Source organism: Nestor notabilis, unplaced genomic scaffold, assembly GCF_000696875.1.
Source record: "Nestor notabilis isolate BGI_N333 unplaced genomic scaffold, ASM69687v1 scaffold3254, whole genome shotgun sequence".
NCBI lineage: Eukaryota > Metazoa > Chordata > Aves > Psittaciformes > Psittacidae > Nestor > Nestor notabilis.
Window position 1 is genome coordinate 34706 of NW_009924074.1, and position 23890 is coordinate 58595.

General features: G+C 37.2%; 1 protein-coding gene across 1 annotated transcript in view; it reads left to right on the forward strand.

The window, feature by feature from the left end:
• Nucleotides 1-15816, forward strand: part of BCHE (butyrylcholinesterase) — a 28543-nt gene extending 12727 nt beyond the window's left edge. Inside the window, exons 3-4 of the mRNA XM_010012450.1 lie at nucleotides 8048-8214; nucleotides 15651-15816. Coding sequence (XP_010010752.1) covers nucleotides 8048-8214; nucleotides 15651-15778 — 295 coding nt within the window. The 3' untranslated portion in view covers nucleotides 15779-15816. The remainder of the gene's footprint in view (nucleotides 1-8047; nucleotides 8215-15650) is intronic.
• Nucleotides 15817-23890: the final 8074 nt, after the last annotated feature.

Here is a 23890-nt window from a genome sequence, read left to right on the forward strand (position 1 = left end):
AGCAGAAAGAATAAAATACTTTTGAAAGTTCTTCACTGCTTTATTACAATACAAAATCTAAATGTGTAAATGACTACAACTATATATTGTGGGTATGTTACATCAGACATTTGTCACATTCATCTTAGTGACTGTAAGCATCACGCTGAATGATAAGTATTTTTTAAGACAGGATAAAACATTTTTGGTGGTTTAAAATTATCTCCACATTAATATCAAAATTTCATCCATTTCCCTGAACTCAATTTGACTTCAGATCTTTTGTCTTCTTGAAGTTATACCATCAGGTTGAAGATTATTCACTAAGGTGTTTTGGGGTTTTATTATTATTTTTATTTTCCTCTTGCCAATCACTCTTCTCACTGTGACAACCTGCTGCATCACAGGCTCTTTCCATTTTCAGAGTTTTCTTTCTTTTCTTTGGTCAGAAATGATGCTCTGTGATGAGGAAGCTGTGAGATTCAGCATGGTCTCAGTCTCTTCTTTACACCCTCTTCAAAATTGTGCAGAATGTGCACATATTTGGGATGTATTATCTGAGATCTCTGACTGTCAAGGTTTTAGGACTATAATATAAGTTTGCTGAGAGGACAGGAGACACAAGTCTGATCGTTGTCAATCAGAGGGATCCAGAGCACATTGGGACAATGTTATTTAAATCAATGTGGATCCTCAGTATTAATTAGAAATAAATCTAAAGAAAGGTACGGTCATGTTTAACTTTACCAGTTGCTTGGGAAAGGACATTTTAACTCACTTTCAAGTTTCTAGTGACTCTTAGAATGGTGGGACTGCTGTTCCAGACCCTGTATGATAATCACATCTGATCACATGTTATCAAGATAGTGGAGTTTGGGACAGGGGTTCCTGAAATAGCACCATGCTTTGCTGGAACATTTTCATAGTGGATGAGACCTACGTGCAGGAGTGCCAGTGAAGGCCCAAGAGCTTAGATATACACAGGCAGGGTCTGAAGGGCTCATTAGCTCTGGCTTGGCTGACCTGGCTCATTATTACTCCTGTTACCAGGACAAATCCCAATCCAGGAGCCAGGGATTTAAGGCACTGACCTCCTACACACATTGCAAGCATATCCAAAGAGCTAAGGCAGAACACTCTGGATCTAAATTGCTCAAATACTGTATTATTTATAACAAATACCTTAAGACCTACTTTGTCAATCCTTTACATATAACAGGAATTCACAAATAAATACCAAGACATGCACAAGCAAGAATAATTTCAACTTTATGGGTGCTTCATGAGACTGTTTTAAGCAGAACACAATAAGACAAAAAAAGAAGCAACAGCTTGTTGCTTCATTTCCTGAAACTGATATCAGTTGTAATAGTACATACCACGATAATTTATGGCTTAAAACATTTAAACACACAACTTCTGTCACCAAGCTGGAATCTGGAAGGAATATCCTGAGCTTTATTTAGCCTGTGAAGGTGTAAGAAAGCTTAGATGCCAAGTCCTTCTTCAATTTCTGCCGGTTATAAAACACGCCTGTTAGATCCTACAGGTTTCTTCAGGGATCAGCAGAAGAAATAATATTTACCTGTGATGTAACTTGCAAAGCAGTTTCATTTTGCTGTGGCTCAGGGGCACTTTATAGTCATTAGACTGTGAACTCATATGTATGATCTGAAAGCAAGAACTAAGCAGAGCAGAATATAATGAACTTCTCATAAACAGCTCCTTACAAAAAGTAATTTGAAGGATCCAAGTCTGCAACCTATCTCAGACTTGTAGTACTCAATCATTCATTAGAATAGGAATCTGAGTAAGGCTCAAATGTCACAGAATTAGGACCAATGATTTTTGCATCTTATTAAGGAACAAATAAATGAGAAAGGTGTAATTACTATAGATTTTCAGAGACTGGTTACTATTTTCTCACAAGAATTAAATTCCAATAAAACAATGAGGTAGGGGGTGGTTGTTTGTTTTGGTTTTTAAGTTCCCCAGTTCTTCATAGTGCCACAGGAGCACAGGCCTGATACTTTGAGAATACTAATTCTGCAAGGCTGCTTAGTGTATGAAACAGATAACCATGGATGCTTTCCAATCACCCAGCATTTGACAGGCTGACAATACCCCTGTCTGAATTGTCACCTTTAAGTATGGTAGTTTTTAGAACCTGGTTATTATAAATGACACCACTCACCCTTTTCACCTGATAGGTTAGATATCTGCTGTCTTTCCCATTAGTCTAAGAGGATAACGACCTTAATAGAATATTAAAAATAAATAAATATTAAGTGTGGCAGTGTACTTGTACAGAGGGTCCATCTGTTCAATAGATAGGATGGTTAGTGATTAGCTGATATTAAGGAATAATCTGATGAGCTGTCTCAAATGAAAAATAGCAAGATAACTTTTTACGCAGTATCATGTATAAAGAGCACCAGGAGCGCTGAGGTAGCACAGCTGTGCCTAGCACTCCTGATCAGCCCCCCTTCTAATCAGGAGTGCCCTTCTGTCCATGTGGAAAAGGGGGAAAACAACAGTATGTTTTCTTCCAGTTGGGGGGGGGGAGGGGAAAAGGTAAATGGGGAAGTTTGTCCATTTGGATCAGATAAATATATTTTGATTGTGTTGTCTAATGCCAGCATGATTAATGGTGTTCTACATGACACAACCACTAACTAATAAAGCAAATGTAAAACCACCATAAATTTTTAAGATAAAAATTCTGTGGCCTTTCCTGAAAGCATATGAAATCCCAGTTTTGACTCCTCTGAAGTCAACAGGATTGCTCACTGATTGAGGCATCAACAGGAGGAACATGAGCTTTGGCTATACTGCAGAAAGACGCAAAAAAGGCTGGCATAGCCTATCCCTTGGAGGACCAAAGAGCTGGAGTCCAGAATTTTGACAGGCACCCATCACATGATGTTATTCAGGAGCCCTAACCATCATATCATTAAGCAAGCAGGCTTGTTTACTTGTGGTGTAGTGATAGCTTAGTGTGCGGTATTGGTTGTTAGTTTGGCATCTTTGTTTCTGTTGTAAACCACATAACTCTGCTTCCAGGCCCTTACTCATCAAGACCAACTGTTGATACTACAGCCCAGTTGATGCCTTCTCATTCTTTTGTTCATTTTTCCTGAACCTTGGATTTCTCTGCCCTGTGCTATCTTTCTCCCTTTCACCTGACAGAAAATGCATACAGGAGACAACACAACCAAAATTTACAATGCCACTGAAAAAGCAGTTAAGTGCATACTTCAGCAAGCTCAAACTCAAAGCATCTTAATTACATTCACTCTTATCAGATTTTATACCTGTGCTGGCCTGCGGCATGAGTGTTTGTAGAGCTGGCAGCCTTCGCATGGCTGCTCTGAAGTACAGAGCTGCTCTGGGGTACAACTGCATGAGCTTCAGCAGCTCCCTTTGTTTACAGCATACACACATACAGAACCATCCTGAGCTCCCCCTGGGTGAAACATTTACTGCATGCTTCTTATTTGATGCTGAGCTATATCTGTAATTCTTAAAGGTTTTGTAATGTAACTGTAGAAAGCAAGCGAGATATGGGGTTACTGCTGCTGTTGCATGTGTTCTAAGGCCATTCCCCCTCCCTGCTACATTGTGCCCATGGTAACTAACACACTGTAAAACACCGTCCTATAAAAAAAAGCTGATTGCCAGTACTGCCTGTCAGCTATAAGGAATCATGAAAGAGAATAAAAATTATTCACATTCACTCTCTCCTCCCTTTAAACCAGCTGTTTAAAAGAAAAAGGGTGCAAACTGGAAATGAGCATCACTGTTTACTTCCTGTGTGAAGCCAATAAAGTCACACCTAGGAGGAAGAGATCTCCATTTCATTTCAGTTCTTACTGCATGGGGGACACAGAGGGTGCAGCGGCATTATCATAACTTTTCATTAATGTCAGTGGGCAACCCGTTCAGCTAATGGGACACACACCAGCAGAATGCCAGTCTGGTGGTAACCCGCAGGAGGCGCTGAGGAAGAAATTGCCTTACAGCATACTTGGTGTCTGTGGCTGGTAGGGTTGCTGCTATCCCGCTGAAAGAAGAAGGGTATCAGGCTGTGCACAGAGAGACCACCTTACTGCTGCTCTGCACAATGGGCAGGGTGGGAAGTCTTCTACTGAGCAAACAAGTTTGCTGAGCTCTTTTCAGAGCAAGTCAGAGGGAAGCCGGCTGCAACTGAAGAGGCAATTAAGAACAGTAACACACTGCTCAGGTGATATTAGTGCATGGTTCCTCTCAGGGAGCAATATCTCTATGAACAGCTTCAGCCAGGCAGAACAAATATTTGTCTGTCTGGTGGAAGGGGATACCTGGGGCTGAAGCTAAAATTGTGTTTTAGCCTCTGAATCTCTTAGTGCATTTGGGTTGGTATAATTCATCTGTGTTAGACAGCTAAAATGATGTGGGGTTTGTTTTTCTTTTCCTCTAGAAATACACACAGCATGTTAACCTGATCCATTTACAAGTAGAGCAGCTAAATAGGAACACAGTGAAAGCTTGGGACAATCTGAGCTGGCATGGGGTACAATTAGCATTTACAACACTAATTAGGAAGGTAAATCCTAAAATAGCCTAAAACCATTTTCAGGAGACTTAGAAAAAGAACCTCTCCGTTAAGTTGTGATACCACAGAAGAGTGAAAACTCTTCAGAAGTCACTCACAAATATAAAGTGAGTATGTTACAGGTACTTTATATCATGAATGCTTAGCATAAAATGTTAGATTAATTACATTTTTTGTGTATGTGCATGATAAACCACCTGTAAAAGTAATGCCATGTGAAAATAAATATGCAGGGAAATAATATTGTTATTTCAGGCTATATTGATTAGATTAATGAGAATGGTAATGTATGTAAGCTTATTATGATTAACAGAACTGTGTTCAGGTTGTTGCATTATCCATCTGAACCAAATTAACTCTCTCTTTCTACAGTAGTTGAAGATTAGCATTAAATATATCTAAATGATCAGTGAATAAGTTCCTCTAAAACCGTCTTCACTCCTCTGTCAAAGCTAGTATATGTACTATGAGTCTTGAGAATATAATGTTATTGACAGATATTGACATACAACACCCAAAAGAGGAAGAACCTGATCTTAGTAATAATGAATAATACTAAGCAGTTTCCACTGAGCATGAGATTAAATAAGGCTCACAAACTTCAGTGAGAGCATGTATATGTATAAAGGTCAAACATGAGAGCAGCTTTACCGGAGACTTAACCCACAAAGATAATCTGTTTTTCAAATTAATGAGAAAATAAGTTTGGCTGCCTTAAAGACATATCTTAATCAAATAATTAACTATAAATGAGCTGCTGTACCACTATCACAGAGTAGAGAGAGTTCAGCCTATAACTTCAGGGTATATGCAAAGAAAAAAAAAAATAGCTGAAGTAACAAAACAAACCCTGTTTACATCAAAGTTTAAACACAGGTGTGGTTTTTTGTTATGGTTTGGTTTTGTTTGTTTGTTTTTTCCTGCCTTCTCTTGCATTTCTTCTCTGGGAACAATTCAAATAATTGTATTTCTTAATTGCCATAAGACTTACTCCTGCAAATATTAAAAAGCACGTAGAAGAAGAGCTAGCTTCTTTCTAAAACACTAAGTGAAGAAGCTCACATTTTCTCCAAACAAAATGAAGGTTTTCCCTAACTAAAGTTTACAGATATGGACAGAAGTCTAAGAAAGGTAATGAATGTTTGACAAGGTAGATGTGCATGATAGAGTTCTGTCATGAAGTTTCATGTCCCAAGCCCTTTCAGGATGCACCTTCAGGCCCCATTGACAGCACTGAGGTGGGCAAAACTGGAATGTACTGAAGAAGAGATGATTGGGTAGTATCAGAAGATGAAAGAGCAGAGGTTTAAGGAATTGATAAAGATGATAAGATGGAGGTTTCCCTAGAAATTGAGCTTTGTTTCAGTAGAAGCAAGTTCCTATATCTATCAGCAAATACTGTCCATACAAACATAGGACAGACAAGTTTGTGCAATTTATTGAATTTCTTTCTGTTCATTAAGCATATTATCACAATTCTTTTATTTTTCCGTATGAATATTATTGAACTTTGAGTTTGGTGTAAAGAACAGGAGATTTTATAGCTTACTCTTGGCACTGTAATTCTCATCATGAACTAATTAGTAAACTGGAATGAACAGTAATTGTGATAGAACAAGGTTATAGTCATAAAAACTTCTTACCTGTTCAAAATTATACTCCTGTGATCTCTGTTTTGCTGCAAATAGAAGCTTCTTTTTAACTTGTGAAATAAATTTTCAGCAATGGAGCTAAGAAGGGAGTTACTGGACATTTCTTTAAACAGTAAGCTTCCTAGAAATGAAGAGAGAATATCATAATCAGCAGGTTCATGTATTTCAAAATGCTGTGTTCACCTGACAGTTCTTTCAATCCTTTTTAGTAAAATACATCTGTAGCCATTGTGTAATCCCCCCCACACCTGTAAATTATAATGTGGAATGTCATGATTTATTTCACAGCATAAAAGCTGTTAAATGAATACTGACAGCACCATTAGTGTTCTGATCTTTAACTGAAGTGCAAGTCAGCTCTGCTTAAGTCATAATTCTCATGAGCCACAAATAGATGTGCAGATAAAAAGGGTGCTGTAGGTTAATCAGAGCTGAATTAGTAAAGAAAAATCAGTAAAGAAGTGAGCAATTCAGGCAGTGACATGCTGAATCTCTTACTCTAATACCATTTCTGTAAGCAGCCAATTGCCAAAAACTCTAGAGTACTAAAACATGGGCTGAAAACTTGATTCATTCTGAATGAACTAAGAGATATAAGTATTACTTGAGCAGCTGAATCTTGTGCTCTGTTTCCACCTACACCCAGTACTTTATTCCCACTGCTGGCAGGCAGAACTCAGGTGGGCTCCTCACACCCTGGACTCCTCTCTGACCACTGCCTTTGGGAAAAGTCCAGTTGAAAAATAAAACAGAGGTAACCAAATTAACATAGCTAATAGTGTTCTTAATTTATCCCACTAAGAATCATCAAATACTGTTCTGCCCTAAACCCCAGATTCCTTGATATCAGTTTCTAGAAAAAAAAATGAGTTCTTCTGATTACACTGCAGTAAGTTGTTTAATTTGTATTCTTAACTTCTTCTGAGCTAATGGTGATTTGTGACTGTTTGAAGTGTAAATCTACTACTTCTTTTCTGAAAATAATATTCTTTCTCATTTGTTCCCTAATGCTATGCTCCCCATTTTGTTCTGCATACTTAAACCAGTTACTTTTTTCTCTCTAGTCATATAGATACCATGTCTAGTCCTTTATGGAGATGAAAAATTGAATGCCTGTCTATAGAGCCTTATGAATTCTGTTGTATTGAAAATATTTATTACAACTATTTTAAAGCTAACAGCTGTGATCCTTTAACCTGCAGAGCTTGCTTTGTAAAGGGCCAAGCACTCAGTACTTCTTCCCAGTTTCTAAAAGATTTGAGATTGTACTTGTTCAGCACTCAGCTAACAGGGCTCAACATAGTTCAAGGAGTAAGTTTCTTCTTAAAGAGGAATAACTGTTTTCTCTCCCAATACAGCTCTCATCCAAAGTTTAGGCATTATATGTACCTTTACTTGCATTTTTATCTGAGCTATTTAGTCCAATCTATTTGTCTATCTGAAGGCATCAGCAACATTCAAACTAAATATAAACACTCAGCCTCCCAGACTGCTTGGTTGGTTTGTTTTCAAGTTATCTATAATAATTTACAGCTTCTGTGAGAATCTTCATATTTGCCAGATGTAGTTTGTATACAGTTATTTATTAGCTTTTTCCTCTTAGCAGAACAGCCCAAAAGAGCAATATAATTATCTTTTTTTCAAATGAAGTTAAATCAAATTCACCTTCCTTTTTTTCCCCATTACTTACAAAAGTATACTTCAGTAATTCTAAAGTAACATACCGATGCTGAAATAACTGTTAGATAAAAAACAAATAATTCTTTATTGATGTGCTGAGGTAATTTCTCATTCCAAATGAAATGTTTCTTTTCTCATTTAGAACTCCAAATGGGACCCTGATAAATGGAACAAGATGGCCTGTCTTCACTAGTACTGAACAAAAATATTTGACATTAAATACTGACACTTCAGAGATACTGACAAAATTACATGCTCAGAAGTGTCGATTCTGGAATAATTTTTTTCCCAAAGTCCTGGAAATGACAGGTAAAAATACTTTTACATAAGTTTCATACAAGGATCACTTGCTTGATATGTAATACTTAAGTTTAAATCTTTACATTCCTGTTTGTGAGTTTGCTTCCATGAGGTGTTCAGATGTTGGACAAAACTGCCCATGCTGTGGTAGGGGGGTGCCATGTAATGTGCCCTATGCTTCAGGCCAGCTGCTCACTACCCTCTAGCACCCTGTATTAGGACAAAACCTGAGGACAGGCCAAGGCCCAGGACTTCAACAGCATAGAGCTTCTCCACCTCAAAATGCAGATGCAGCCACAATAGGAGACATTAAAAGTGCTTCAGATAATCTGTCCTCAAGCTACCCTGTGCAAGGGTCTGGGCATTGCCTGGCTCTGGATTCCTGGAATACTGGAGAGAGAAGGAAAGGCATCACTGAAGGGGGAGCTTGCCCTGGGATTTCTGGAGATTTTAGATGTTCTGTGTAAACTTCATGTATCTGAGGTAGGTTGTGGGATGTTATATTGGGATATTATCTATTATTTATGGGTTTATATTATTATGAAACTAATATACAAATGATATTAAGTACATGACTGCTGTCAAGAGGGGATTTTGTTCTACGCCTCACATGAGAGCATCTTGTGTTTTATTTCTAGAGTGTCAACCACTGATGACATCCAGTGACTTCATGATTTGCCTGTGCAAAATAGAACTAATTTGTGCCTGACCTTGTACACAATAAAATTACGAGATTCCACTATGTAAAAAAAAAAAATAACATGCTCTTTGAAACTTTAAGCTCAGTTGAAGAAAAAAGTCTCAGATTTTCTTTAGGAGTCTGATGCCACTGTTTTTGCAAAGCCCAGCGAACTGACCAAGCCTCTGTGCTTCTGGACTTCAAAAGGAATTGGTTTTATAAAGTGATTTTGCGGCTCTAGAACAGCATTCTGCTGTTTGACTCGGGGGTAGGAAGGGAAAAATCTCATTTCAAAAATAAGATACACTTTTCAAATGTTAATCAGTAATTTACAAGCTATCTGTAAGATTCAGTTTGAATGTTAGTCTTAAAAATATATAAACTTTCATGGTGCACAGATGATTATTTCTGAAATAATTTATTCCTTCCTGATTTGAGCCTATAATTGTATTACAGCTCAACTTTTATCGCCTCTCAATTCAATAAATGTTTTTCAATTAAGTCAAGAGAAGTAAAATCAGTAGGTAAAATAAATAATCTATAAAGCATACCCAGTTATTTTAAAAACACAATATACCAAATTATGGATGGATTTTAGGGAGATTTCAAAAATTCTGAAGAGCCCTTTATGCTGAGCAGGAGAACTGTTACATATTTCTTTGACCTGTCTGCAAACCCCCACTGATGAACATGCATCGTACAAATGGACTGTGCATATCCGAGTGCTTTGCGGTGGAACACAGAGAGCACATCACCAGACATAGCTGAACACATCTTGGCAGGACTACAGAGTTGCTTTACATGGTTCTGTGGTGCAAAGGATGACAAAGCAACACTCCAGATCTGCCAGGAGACAAATACATCACTTTGCCAGATTCAGTAATTTACCACATAAATTTACATAATTTAATTAAAAGAAATTCCTGAGCATATTTTTAGCAAAAGGAAAGAATCATCATGCCTGGATCCTAGTATAGGATTGAGACAAGAATATTGTCGAGAAGTAGTGCTGCTTTGTCGTGTATCTACATCTGTCAGTCCTTGAAATACCATAACAGAAATATTATCTCTTTCTATTTATATTCTGTATACAATCTTATACAATTCTAACAAAGAAACCTTGTCCTGGGTTCAGCTATAGCAGTCATTTCTCCTCCTTCTTAGTAGCTGGTGCAGTGCTGTGTTTTTGACTTTCAGTCTGGGAACAATGCTGATAACACCGATGTTTTCAGTTGTTACTAAGTAATGTTTACTCTGACCAAGGACTTTCTGAGTCTCATGCTCTGCCAGGGAAGAGGGGAAGCCAGGAGGAAGCAGAGACAGGACACCTGACCCAAACTGGCCAAAGGGGTATTCCATACCACAGCACGTCATGCCCACTATAGAAACTGGGGGGAGCCACCCGGAAGGGGCAGATCGTTGCTTGGGTCAGGCTGGGTATCGGTCGGCAGGTGGTGAGTGGTTGTGTCCTTTCCCTTTGTTATTTCCCTTATCATTATTATTATTATTGGCGGAAGCAGTAGTGATTTGTATTATACCTTAGTTACTGGAGTGCTATTATCTCAACCTGTGGGAGTTACATTCCTCCGATTCTCCTCCCCATGCCTTCGGGAGCAGGGGGAGCTAAAAAGAGGGGGGAGTGAGTGAGTGGCTGCGTGGTTCCAAGTTACCAGCCGGGCTTAAACCATGACAAACCTTTAAGATTCTGCTTATGATATAATATTTTATATTGTAATAATTCTCTTCACTGAAATATTATTTTGCATTTTCTATCTCCTTTTATGCACAAAGGACAGTGCATGCTATATATATATGTATTTCCTAATTTTCCAAGGTTCTATCTTTTCTGTTACTTCTTCCATTGAAATATTCTTAGAAAAAGAAGGTTGCTTTAACATGATATGATATGACAGAGAACAAGAAGTAAGGAAAACTGATTCTATCATTATTGCAAGTAGGGTTCAGATAGACAAAGTGGAATTACATCACGTATATCCTGAAGACGACAATCAAACCAACTTATTTTGGAGAAATTGAAAGGGAATTTCTAATGCCAAGTGGTCAGAATTTGGCGTGAATGTGCTTGGTAATGAACCACACATTTAGTTACTGATCTTTTCCTAGAACAAGCCTTGCTATACCCTTGAGGTTTTCTTGGCATGTTATGGCCAGCTCCAAATGTGTTTAGCATCTGAGCAAGCCTGTTACCATGACAGGCAGGGTAAGACAAGTTCCTTGAGGCATTTAAATATATGAAAGAGAGGAAAATATTTAGTCCCTGCCATATTCATGGTTGGATATTTTTTATTTTCCTTAAGCAACCAAATCAGATGTTCCAAAAAAATTGTCATGTTTATGGATTGAGAAAACCAATAAGAAAAAAAATATATATATATATCTTACACATTAATTCAAGAGTAACAGTCATTATATAAGCTACTGGCTTTTATATTTCTAGAGTACTTTGTATGAATTTAGGCCATTTCTCAATATCTTCTCCTTTAATTTCAATATATAAAAGTATAATTGAAGACAAGTCAAAATTTGTGGTTTTGTGTCCAGTTTGATAATAATCACTAGACAGGTAAGCTGGACCTGTACATGCCTTATGTGGGCTCTCAGTTCCAACTGGATAGATTTTCTACACAGATTTCAACCTTATTGCAGAGGCCAAGAACACCCTCTGTCCCTACTCACCCCAAGACAAGCCAGGAACATTCAGAATTTAATATTTCATTTGAGGGCATGAACGTTGGGGCAATCACCAGAGCTTTTTCTAATGACTGCTTCTAAAAGAAACACACAGAGGGACAGTAAATAGTAAGTGACTCTTAAGTAGCTTTTAAAGCAATCATATGTTAATTATAAAACCATTTGTTAGACTCTACCTCCTTAACACAATTTTTAATGCATCTAGAGCCCTAACTATTTATATATGTCTGTTTCCTCTTGATTATAGAAAGCTGCAGGCAGCCAAGCTTTCCATTTATTGTTCCATTACTATTTTTGTGTGCCTAGCAAAATAGAAAAATATGTATCATATGTATTTGATTACTGTATCACAGAATGGTTTGAGTTGGAAGGGACCTTAAAAATCACCTAGTACCAATCACCCTGCCATGGGCAGAGACAAATTCTACTGGAGCAGGTTGCTCAAACCACCTTAAAAAGATTTTGAATGAGAAGGCAGAGAAAAGTTCAACCTTTTAACTTCTTTGAAAAGTTCAACCAGTGAATAACAAAACTATATATTTGCTATGGTACTCCAAACAGTACCTGGATTCTACAGACCTAAACACTCAGGGTAATTAGAATATTAAAATTGTGACTATTTAGAAAATTAACCATCAGAATAGCTCTCTTCCACAGAGATAGATGCTACACTTAGTATGCATCCAGAAAAGTGTACAAGTCAAAAGTGACCTCACCCATATTACCACACCTACCGATAAAGATTTTACTCAGTACACTTATGAGTAATAAGCTACATACCTTAATCTGATTTCTTTCTAACTCCAGTAGCTTTCATCCTGGGTCATATGAAAGATAACAGCCCTTACAACATTTCATCTCCCAGAGAGCTTTATTGACTTTTGGAAGAAAAAAAAGAAATAAAACTTTAAAAACCTGAAGTCCTTAAAAATACATATGAAATACATATGTTGCGGTTAAAAAAAAAGCATTGATATTCTGAGTGTCTGATTAAAGAACACTGAATAGAGATACTGAAGTATAGATACTATTTGTTTTCTTGTTTCTGAATATTTGTGTAGAAACTTTCACCATGAGAATCTACAGCATAAACTTCTAGCATTAATCATACTAATGAATCAAGAAGTTTGCAGGTACCTACATTTATGGGCTGTTGAAGACGTAAAAATTAATTCTAACTTGTCATCCCTTATTAATTATCTTATATCATAACAGCTATATGGCCTTTGTCCCTATCTTAATGTTAATACACAAAAATACATTTAAGATTAGCACTTCATTGGCACATTTAGCAGTTTGGCAAATGATGTATGGAGATAAATTTAACTTTGCTATAATGCCATTAAAGTAAAGGCTGTATGCCTGTGTGGAAATAAAAGAAATGCCAGCTGTCTGTGCTGACACTGTCAAAGAATTAAAAAAAAAAATCCAACTTTGATTTTTTGGTCTGTTAAACTGGGACCTTTCTGAGGACTGAGGTATGATTCATTGCCTGCTGAAATACTTCCTTTTCTTCTTGTAAATTTCACTGGCCTTTGCATTAGGCTAATCAGTATTAGTGTGAAGTTTGGGATTGCCTAAATGACTGCATATAGCAAAATAACCTCACTGTATTATTAGCATCGTAGTAACTCAGTGCTCTGAGCACTGTAATTATCAGTCAAGTTGAATTCTCTAAATTCTCTAATCCTGTTGGGGTGGGATTTTTTTAGGCGTTTGTTTTTTTTTTTTTGCCTTCCAGCTGTCAGATCATCTAAGTCATGGGTGGTTGCTTCAAAGAGATTGATGATGTTGGTGATAATGGGATGCATTGACTTGTGACTTCAATTTGGATCTTATCACTGAAAAAAGCAAATACATGGGAATCCAAATTCCTATTTCAGGGTTTTACTTCCCCTTTTGTCTTTTAGATTCATAATGGTGGCTACTCTGAATTTTTTGTTGCCTGCTTTCTCTAGCTGACTTGCTTCCTCACTGTGATCTTTCAGAAGCACCGAAACACTTTATAATTTATACTCTTGAACAGTGATTTTTAATTGAAGATGTGTGTATGTTAAAAGTATTTCTGTTTCTAAAGTCTTTGGACAGACTTCAAACACACCTAAATGTGAAAAATTAAAGGAAGAACAAGGGTTTTTAATTCATAAGTAGAGGCATTGCCTGGATAAATAAAACTGCATGGCCATAATCAAGACAAGAAATACAGCTGAGGCATTTTTCTCCAAGCAATACTAGTACTGGTTCATACACTAAAATACTGATCTACTTCACATATGTGGAAAATGTGTCTTTACCAGAGACCCTGGCTACATTTTTTAAATAAGAAACATGCAAAGGCAAGTTCTTAGAGTCAGGAAAGTAATATGTTGTCTGTGTCTTCTCCCCTTAATTCTGGAGTCATACCTAGATAGCTTACTAATCAGAACGTAGTTTTATTGTTACCAGCATTGCAAATCCTTTTTGAGTTAATATTTTTCTTTAGGCTGCAATTATAATTAAAAATTATCTGAACTTTTCTGTGATCGCCAGTGTAACCAGGGTTATTTACATCTTTGAACTGAGGGAGAGGAGTGTGGTTTATTTTTTAATATTTTTCCTATATTTGTTCTTCACAATTTCCCTTTCGACTACAAGGAGTAGTACAAAACCTCCCCAAGAAAAAAGCATCTTGGTTTTATTTCTGGTCTCACTGAAACCAAGGAGCAATGTAAATCTCATTTCAAAATCTCATTAAATTGCCATCTGGATTTCCAGACCAAAAAGGTTTGCAAATGTTGAGCTAAACTGCAAATAAGCAACCAAAATACTGGATGCTTCTCCAAACTAAATCTTGAATCTGTTAACTCTTTTTCCAGAATATTTTGTCATCTGATGTGCAAAACACAAAAATATTTCATTTTCATGTAACCAGTTAAACTTGCAGTGCTGGCAGATCATAAAAAAGGGTGTATTTATGGAGGAAAAGGGCCTATGCTCTACTGCAGCAGCAGAACATAAAGCCAAAAACGCATAAAGAAACCATGGAATTCTTATCTCATTAACAAAATTACTAAGTTTTTTTTGGAAGTGAGCTATGACAATATGGGAAACTGAGATAATTAGGTCCAGAATGAATAAATCATTCAGAGGTCATAAATGGTTTCTAAACTTTTCCTTAAACTCTACAACTGATCTAAAATAATAAGCCACAGTATGTGACAGAGCCTACATGCATTACCTTTCCTTTAGTTGTTGTATGGATTGTTCCTGCAAGGTCACTGCATTTAGTGTTAATCACCTTTTAGGACTGGAGGAAGTGATCCCTGTCCATAAAATACTCTGGGAACCTTGTACAATGATATATTTTTATTACTCTTGTCATCCTCACACTCTTCCCTGATGCCTATAACAAATTTGGCAATAAATATTGCCTTGGGACACAGGATTAGTTGGCAAACATTTTACAGGCTAGAATGAACAAGAGTAGATGGTTCCATGTTGACATAGTGCACATATTACAGTAAGTAAAATGTGCCTCTTTACTCTTGAAACTTGCAGATTTATTCCACAGTAGAGTGAAATCCTGGCCATCCATTGAAATCCATTAAAACTAACAGCAATACTGTTGTCTTGAACAAAGCTGTGATTTCACTGTACCTTTACAAGCTCCTATCTCTGATTGAATAACATAGTCTTAGGGATATGCTGGTTTCATTATAGACTGTGCTGAACCAAAGTAATATTTAGAGGATATTAAAGAAAAAAAAAAAAAAAAAAAAAAAAGAAGAGGTGGTTTTAAAATGATAAATTTGATGGACAGAAGTATTATCCAAAAGCAACAAGGCTATGCATAAGTATTTCTATATATCCTGTGGTGTGCCAGAATGATATCCTTCATTCCTGATGTAAAGACAAAGTGTTAATCACCAAGTTTTCAGTCATTCCAGGTTTAAGAGACAAAAGACCATCCTACAATGTATCTGGAGCAAATGACATTGACAATCAAAATTATTTTTCAATTAGCATATAAAGAGATTCAAATTTAGATTAATGTAACTCATTTCATGTTTTACAGGAAATATTGATGAAGCAGAACAAGAGTGGAAAGCAGGATTCCACCGCTGGAACAATTACATGTCAGACTGGAAAAATCAATTTAATGATTACACTAGCAAGAAGGAGAGATGTGCAGGCTCTAATTAATATGTTTACCCTTTCCAGTATGTCCATATTACTGTTCATCAGGGAAATATACAAGTAGCTTTCTAACACATCTAGCATTAAATGTTATGCAGATTAAGTGTTATGAACATAATTTTGATTCCCCAGATATTTCATTTATATTTTACCTCATATCTCAATAAACAATATTAGGCATCCATACATCACTGGGTTAAATAGGACTATAGAGAGTAAAGTCTGAAGATTAATAATGTACATATTATAAACACTAGCTGCTTAAATTCACACTTCAAAGAAACAATGGAATCTGTTATAGAAAAAACAGATTTTTTTAATAGAAGTAGCATTGTTTTACAGTATTGGCATACAAAACACAATCAGTTTTGATCTTTAACTGCAATGCCACAGCACTTAAAGCTTGCTTCAGACATAATTTGACATAAACATAAAAAATATCATAACTTTTCTGGACACACCACATGATATTTTCTTGTTAGACCAAAAATTTTAAAACTGCTATTAAAGGCTGAATAATTGCTTCTTTATGGACAAATCTGCAGGACAAAGCCATAGTAGGAGAATATTCAAACTGTGTATTGAAGGCCTAAATCATCGGAGAACTGTGTGCAATGCAACCAGAAAAAATGATGCCTCTGCTTCCGCTATCCTTATTTTTCAAGGATTCACAAAACGATGAACTTGCTGCTTTCTTTGCTCATGCACCCACCGTCTTCAACTGGTAAATATCTCTACTACAGAGGTAAGCTCCAATTATGGTTTTTTAAATTTCTTTTTGGTCCACCAATTTGCCTTCTAGTCAAGAGACAGTGACATTTATTGGAGCATGACAGACAAGTTTTTATACCTGAAAAGCAGCACCAATCTGCGTGTCAACAGGTTTGTCAGAAATCAGCCATGAAAGCCCTCCTCAGTTGCCAGCTCTCCGCAGGACAGTGAGACAAAGCCCTTGTTCCTCTTCAGGAAGGCTGGGAAGGATACCACTGCAGAGGGACATTGTGAACTTCGTGGGAAGGACCCAGCTCCTTGACATGGTCAGCTAAGCTCTAGTTGCCATGCAAGTAGGCATCTCCTGCATCCCCTGGACACCTTTCTACCTACTTGATCTGAACCTCTTAAAAGCTTCTAAAACAAAAACGCCAAACAAAACAAAAAAACACCCAAAAAACCCCCCAAAAAAAAACCCCAAAAACCCCTACAAAACAAAAAAAAAAAATAACCAAACCTTTGGATAATTCATCTTCTTATTTCTGTATTTCTGGATAGGGGTGCAAGTTGTATGCCTGAATAACATCTTAATTGGCTGGTTTTCACTGGCCCTACTGGGAAGAATAAATGCCAAAAAATGATAAGCATGAGTATGCAAAAGCAACAATCCATCTCATAAATAAATTAACCTGAAGATTTCTGTAAATGTAATAGCATTTCAGTGCATCTATTTTCTGTTCTAGTGATTGAAAGCTCTTGCAAAATTCCTTCTCTGAGTAGACTGAAGAGATCTAGATAATGAACAGAGAGTTTTCTCTTTCTGGCAATCAGTTTCACCAGAGTTTGACCTTACACTGAAAAGGCTTATTTTTGCAGAATGGCCAAATACTGCAAGACATGATGGCTTATCAACTTTTCAGTTATTTCTAAGATAATACAATTATTTCCTGACTAAATTATGGAAAAACACCTTTTAGCATGGTATTTCTGAAACTACAATCAAAAAAACTTATTGTTGAGCAAGCTGATTAAAACTTGAAGTTATCTGGGATTAAAAAGCCTTCTATATGCAGCACTTCATGTTTATACCACAGGTAATTAGCTCATTACGTACATTAGCACAGTTACTACTATTAATAGTTGCATTGAGTGCTGTGTCAGTCTACAGTGTATTGGGTATTTGTCAAATATTCTTCCCACCAGTGATGAACTACTGAAAAAAAACCACAGAAGGATGAACTTCCTGTCCTTCCTTGAGCCAGCCCTGCCACTCACGATTTCATTATGTGGTGTGCTTCATAGATGTGATGGATGCTCATCTGACACCGTAAGCCTTGACAGCATTGGTATCACCTAAGTATGTTTAAAAACATCATTTTTTTTTATTTTGATATGCTCTTCTTAGCTGTACTTCACTATCTGTCTAATCAGCTTAATCAATGGGAAGGAAAAAATCTGAGTAATTAAAATGCACAAATATGCTTTTGGAAGGGTTGGTTGCAAAGCAGTTTAATTTTCTGGGAAGGTGTCCTTTGTCTGTATGTGCTGTGAGCAAGGCTGAGGAAGGTTTATTTGAAGACTTATCTTTTCTACAGTATGCATACTGTTTGTGAAGTTTTCAAGAAGGAATAAGGATGGAGGGAAGAGGAAAGAAAAGCAGAATAAAATAAATATTAAACCAATTTTTGAACTGTGGTTTTACTGATTTTCATTAATAAATTGCTAGCTTTGTATTTTTTTATATGCCGGGAAATAATGTCTCCATTTATCATTCATATGAAATCAGTATATCATGTAGTCAAATATTCATATCCCACACTTACACAAAAATAGGAAAGCTTTAAGTACTTGGATATAAGTGGCTAAGATAATGAAGAGTGAAATAAAAACAAAACAGTCCCCATTGTGGGTAGTTTCAAACTAAAAGTCAAACAAACTTATACAGTGTTATTACTTAAAGTGATGATTACACATTACAGGGATATCTCACTGAGGAGGTACTGTTGTAAATTAATGTTTTCCTTTTACTCAAAAGAGGCAAGAAATCAAGGTTTCTCTGTGAAAACAGAGAAAAGGTGTTGATTCTTTCTCACCATTCTTGATATCTAAAGCAAGAATTCTGAATTTAGTCCCAGAGTTGCTGAAAGCTAATAATAAAATGAACTGCAGTGCCAACAAAAATGTTGGCATTAAACCAGTTGTCATTAGGTTTATAACCTAACAGCACACTGATTAAATTACAGACATTTCACACATATTTTAGAGACAGTCATAAGATGACCAAAGTCAGAAATTTCCCATCAAGACTCTGTTTGAATAAAGTCAACAAGTTTTGCATTTTAAAAGTATCCGCTAAAGGAATTTAGGTTAGATAAATAATACTATACTGAAAGCTTGAGTGAAATACCATCTTTGCTCCTGTTGGAGTATCAACAACTGAAGAAGTTGTTGACTGAGTGCAAGGTCCTACACCTGGGTTGGCACAACCCCAGGCACAGCTACAGGTAGAGTGGAGAAGAGATTCAGAGCAGACCTGTGGAGAAAGACTTGGGGGTGGTGGTTGATAAGAAGAATGACATGAGCTGGCTTCAGTGTGCGCTTGCAGCCCAGAAACCAACCGTATCCTGGGCTGCATCAAAAGAAGCGTGACCAGCAGGTCAAAGGAGGTGATCCTGCCCCTCTGCTCTCGTGAGACCTCACTTGGAGTATTGTGCACAGTTCTGGTGTCCTCAACATAAAAAGGACATGGAGCTGCTGGAGCAAGTCCAGAGGAGGGCCACGAGGATGATAAGAGGGCTGGAGCACCTCCCTTATGAAGACAGGCTGAGAAAGTTGGGGCTGTTCAGCCTGGAGAAGAGAAGGCTGCATGGAGACCTCCATAGCAGCCTTCCAGTATCTGAAGGGGGCCTATAAGGATGTTTGGGAGGGACTCTTCATTAGGGACTGTAGTGGTAGGACAAGGGGTAATGGCTTTAAACTTAAGCAGGGGAAGTTTAGATTAGACAAAAGAAAGAAGTTCTTTCCAGTGAGGGTGGTGAAGCACTGGAATAGGTTGCCCAAGGAAGTTGTGAATGCTCCAGCCCTGGCGGTGTTCAAGGCCAAGATGGGAAGAGCCTTGGGCAACATAGTTTAGTGTGTGGTGTCCCTGCTCATGGCAGGGGGGTTGGAACTAGATGATCTTAAAGTCCTTTCCAACCCTAACTATTCTATGATTCTAAGTTGGGAAGTTCAAGGTACCTGGTCTAGGTCTAGGGCTGGTCTGCGTAACTGAACCAACCAAGGTTGAAGCTTCCTGGCTCTGAACAGGGGCCTTCAGACCCCAAAAGTTCTCTCTAGCACAACTAAGACACACACCCACATCCTCCAAGTTTTCCAGGCTTCCTCCCGCTTGCAGGTTTTACACTCATAGCTTGGATTTTTGGGACAGGTGCTCAGGCCTTGCTATCCTAAGCCCTGGACATCTCTCTAAGTTTATCATACTGATAAAGCCAAATTTCTGTTTAAGTGGAATCCTGATTTTTTGGCCCTTTTTAGTCACTAGAGACTTAGGCTTTTTATAGAACAGAGATTACTTCTGTATGCATACATAGATATATGTGCCCAGTTTAGATCTTCACGTATAGACAACTCATATGCCCCTCTTAACAGCAAGGAGTGGAGGCAAACCTCTATCACCTCACAGTTGGAGAGGTCTCTTTGCAACACAAGGACTACAAGTCCTTTTTTATTATTAAGTAGAATGTTATTAAGTAGAATATTGGAGAGAAAATTATGTTAGATTATGGAAAAACTGATGGAACTGTCTGAAAATCATATATATCTTTTTTGATGTGTAAGTTTAATATAACCTCTGTAGACCTTACTAATGTTCCTATCACAATAGTTCATCAGCAAGTAATTTGGCCCATTGCCATATCCAGATATCACATAGATTAATCTGAACATAACATTAACAGTGAAGATATATATATATATATATATCTATCTCAGTCAACATCATAACATTGTCTTCCCAGGCTTGATTATGGTTCATGCATTTCTACTGGCTCAGCACCAGTTTTGCACCATCAGCAGCAGCTATTTAGAGGGACATCATAAACATCACCGTACTTCAGTTACACCTGCAGCATATGCAGCTAGTTAAGAGCACAGCCTGTGCTGCCACTGCCAAATGCCAGCCTGCCTGTCCAGAGGACTCCTGCCTTTCCTTCCCCTCCAGTTGGGTGGGGATGAGGATGGGGGGAAACAGGCAAAACAAACCAAGAAATAGAAAAACTCAAAAGCACACGCATAAAAAATGCTGAGGGGGATGGGGGTGAGGAGGGCACAGGAGGACAGGGTGGGGAGAACAAGAAAAAAAAAAGTCAACACAAAAAACATGCCCAAAAACCAAACAAACAGAAAAACCAAAACCAAAACAAAACCCCACAAGGAGGGGGGGGAATAAACACAACCAACCAACCCAAAACCAATAAACAGCCCAACAAACCCAGGGAAGGAAACAAATTGGAGTGGGGGAATAAAAAGAAAAAAAATCAAGGGGGAAAAGACCCAATACTTTTGACCCAGAATGATCAACAATTGCAGGGCTCAGTACTGTACACAGAAGTACTAAGTATCCCAGTGTCTCTGTTCCAGTAACTCCAGCCAAAAAAAACTCCCACTGAATTGCAAAATAAGTTTAGGAATTTGACAGTGATTCAGAGTACAGGGTGAAGAATGAGACCGGCTGGTTTGGCTCAGGCATGAGGCCTGCTGTGGAAAGTGCTAGTGCCAGCTGACTACTTTCTCACTGTCTTTTCCAATCCATGGAACTATGGGCATTTGCCAAAAAGTCTGAGTGCGCTTGGCTAGCCAGAGAGTCTAAACCCAAGCACCTGTGTAACAGATACGTGCCGCTATATATGCTTACCACAGCTGATCCATCTGTAATACATGCCACATGTCTGTTCATTTACTCTGTGTGGATGGGAGCAAGAATCCATTTGTTAAAAAAAAAAAAAAAAAAAAAAAACAAACAAAAAAACAACAAAAGAACCCAAAACAAAACAAACAAAAAAACCCCAAACAAACAAAAGAAAAGTGAGACACAAATATTGATAATTCAGCCAGGAATATTCTCATTGCTGTTTTTATTTGTCCTCATCTGTCTAAGATTCTAGGTGAGTTTTCCACTGCTAAATGATTGCTGCTGTAAAAGTGTGAGGAAATTTACAACAGACCTCTAGCAAAACAGAAAATTTTTAGCTATTTGAATACTGCATCTTTTGGATCTACAAGAGGTTATCTGGCAACTGTGTACACATAGTTAATATTTAAAAACCTTGAGTCAGTTCTATAAGTTGAGAGCACCGCTGCTTTAAAATGATGTCTCAGAGAATATGCATCTATGCATAGATAGATACAGAGAAATATAGTTTCATCACCAATTGCTTCTCAACAGTATGTTTCCAACTCTTGCCAGCAGCATGGAGATGGAGGCTTCTGTTATTGGTTTGTATATTCAAAATGTATCTTTTTAGTCTTTACTGAAGAATTAAATGACCACAGAACTTTCTGACATAAATCAACATCTCAGTCATATTAGTCATTCACAGTTAAAAGTTCAAAAGCTTTTACTCTGATTTCAGTTATTTCAGGACCAAATTTTACATACAAACATAATTAGCCATTCTGAAATGCTTCATAAGATAATTCCTCCCTGACCCCTGCTGAAATCTTGAAGCATGAATGCTGATTATCTTGTTTTAGCACACAAACCTTCCAGCATTTTGTTGATAAACTAGATTAGTTGCACTCATAAAAACTTTAACTCATAGACTTAATGACTGTAAAGCAGTGATGTGAATCTACAATTAGCACAGGTGTGAATTTTTGAGAGGCTTTTAACTGGATTGCTTGCGAGATTAAATAAGGCTTCTAGGGATGTTGCAAGCAGAAGTGCTGGACTGGGTGGTGTTTAGTCATATAATGATTTCAGTTAGTTTGGGGAGAATTGGGAGGAAAAATTAAGCTTAATTCCAGCACAGGGCCTGGTACACAAAAGTGAACGATGAAAAAAAGTTTCCTTCCCAATAGTATCACAGAAGCTCGATGAACTTACAGAGGGGGGATTTACTGAATCTGGTTACTGCATATATAACTTTATTATTTCTGATTACTATATATATATATAACAGCTAATTTTTTAAAAACATGGTCATTCTTGTCAGGGATCTGGAGATAGCCAGGAAATTACTGTTGTTTTGAAATGGAAAAGTATCTTGTCTTTCCAAATCCACATATTTGCCTGGAAAAGAACACCAGCTTTTGATCTTTTTAATTCTACTCCATTTTAATGTATGCCATGGTTGCAGGAGCTGATGTTGTAGATACTATTAATAGAACAATGTACAAATGGCGTAGGCGGTTCTTGCAGTTTGAGAGTGCTGTGGTTAATTAATTTATAAAGTATTTATAAGTCCTCAGCTATCCTGAGTAGTGGTAAAAGTGTGTGAGCAGAAAGCAGTTATCTCTACACCTCAATCTTCCAAATTAAATTCAATCTTGCATCATGTCTAATCACTTCAGGGTACCTCATCATCCTCTCTCTATTACAGAGCTGTGCAACGCGATTTCTTTCAAAATAGATATATTTCAACTGAGTTTCTAAATTGATCTTATCTTATATGTGATACAATTAGGTTATTAACCCAGAAAAATCAGCAAGAGATGTGACTGGTCATTTATCAAGAATTGTTTAGAAAGTAATTCATGAGAAATTTATTTAGAAGTGCGAGAACCACCTGGAATTACACATCCAAAGGGATACTTCTGAAATATTAAACTTTTCTTACTCACTAATTACGGAGCTGCAAGTTTTATAGATACTGCTAGCTGAAGTTACATTAATCATTAAATAACATTAAACGTCTCACCTTTTCTGACTTAGAGCAAATGTATAACTTCCTTAAAAAAATAAAAGGAATTAGAATAAAAAAAAAAAAGTTGCTTTGTTATTTTTCATCTTTTTTTTTTTTTTTTTTTTAAGATCATCCTATTTCATGTTTTGATTTCAGCACTATGGTAATTTGGACAGTTATAGTTTTCCCCATCTCTGCTCTCTAAAGGAGTTTGATCTTGTAGCTCTCGCTGCAGGTGTAATTCTGGTTCCGGGAATGATTATGACAAACCAAAACTGTAAGTATATACTTAGGTACACACAGTTGCTTCCATTCAATGAGACTTTTACATTGCATCTATCTTTGGGACCAACCTCAGCACTCCCACTTTTAGACCATTCAGTGACTCAGTTAATTAAATTTCATCATTGCCTTCAGCAGAAGCACAAGAGCTCCTTTGACTGACACTTTCAATCTTCTTTATCACTTAGTAATCTGGGAGGTTGTCCTGGGTTCAGCTACAGCA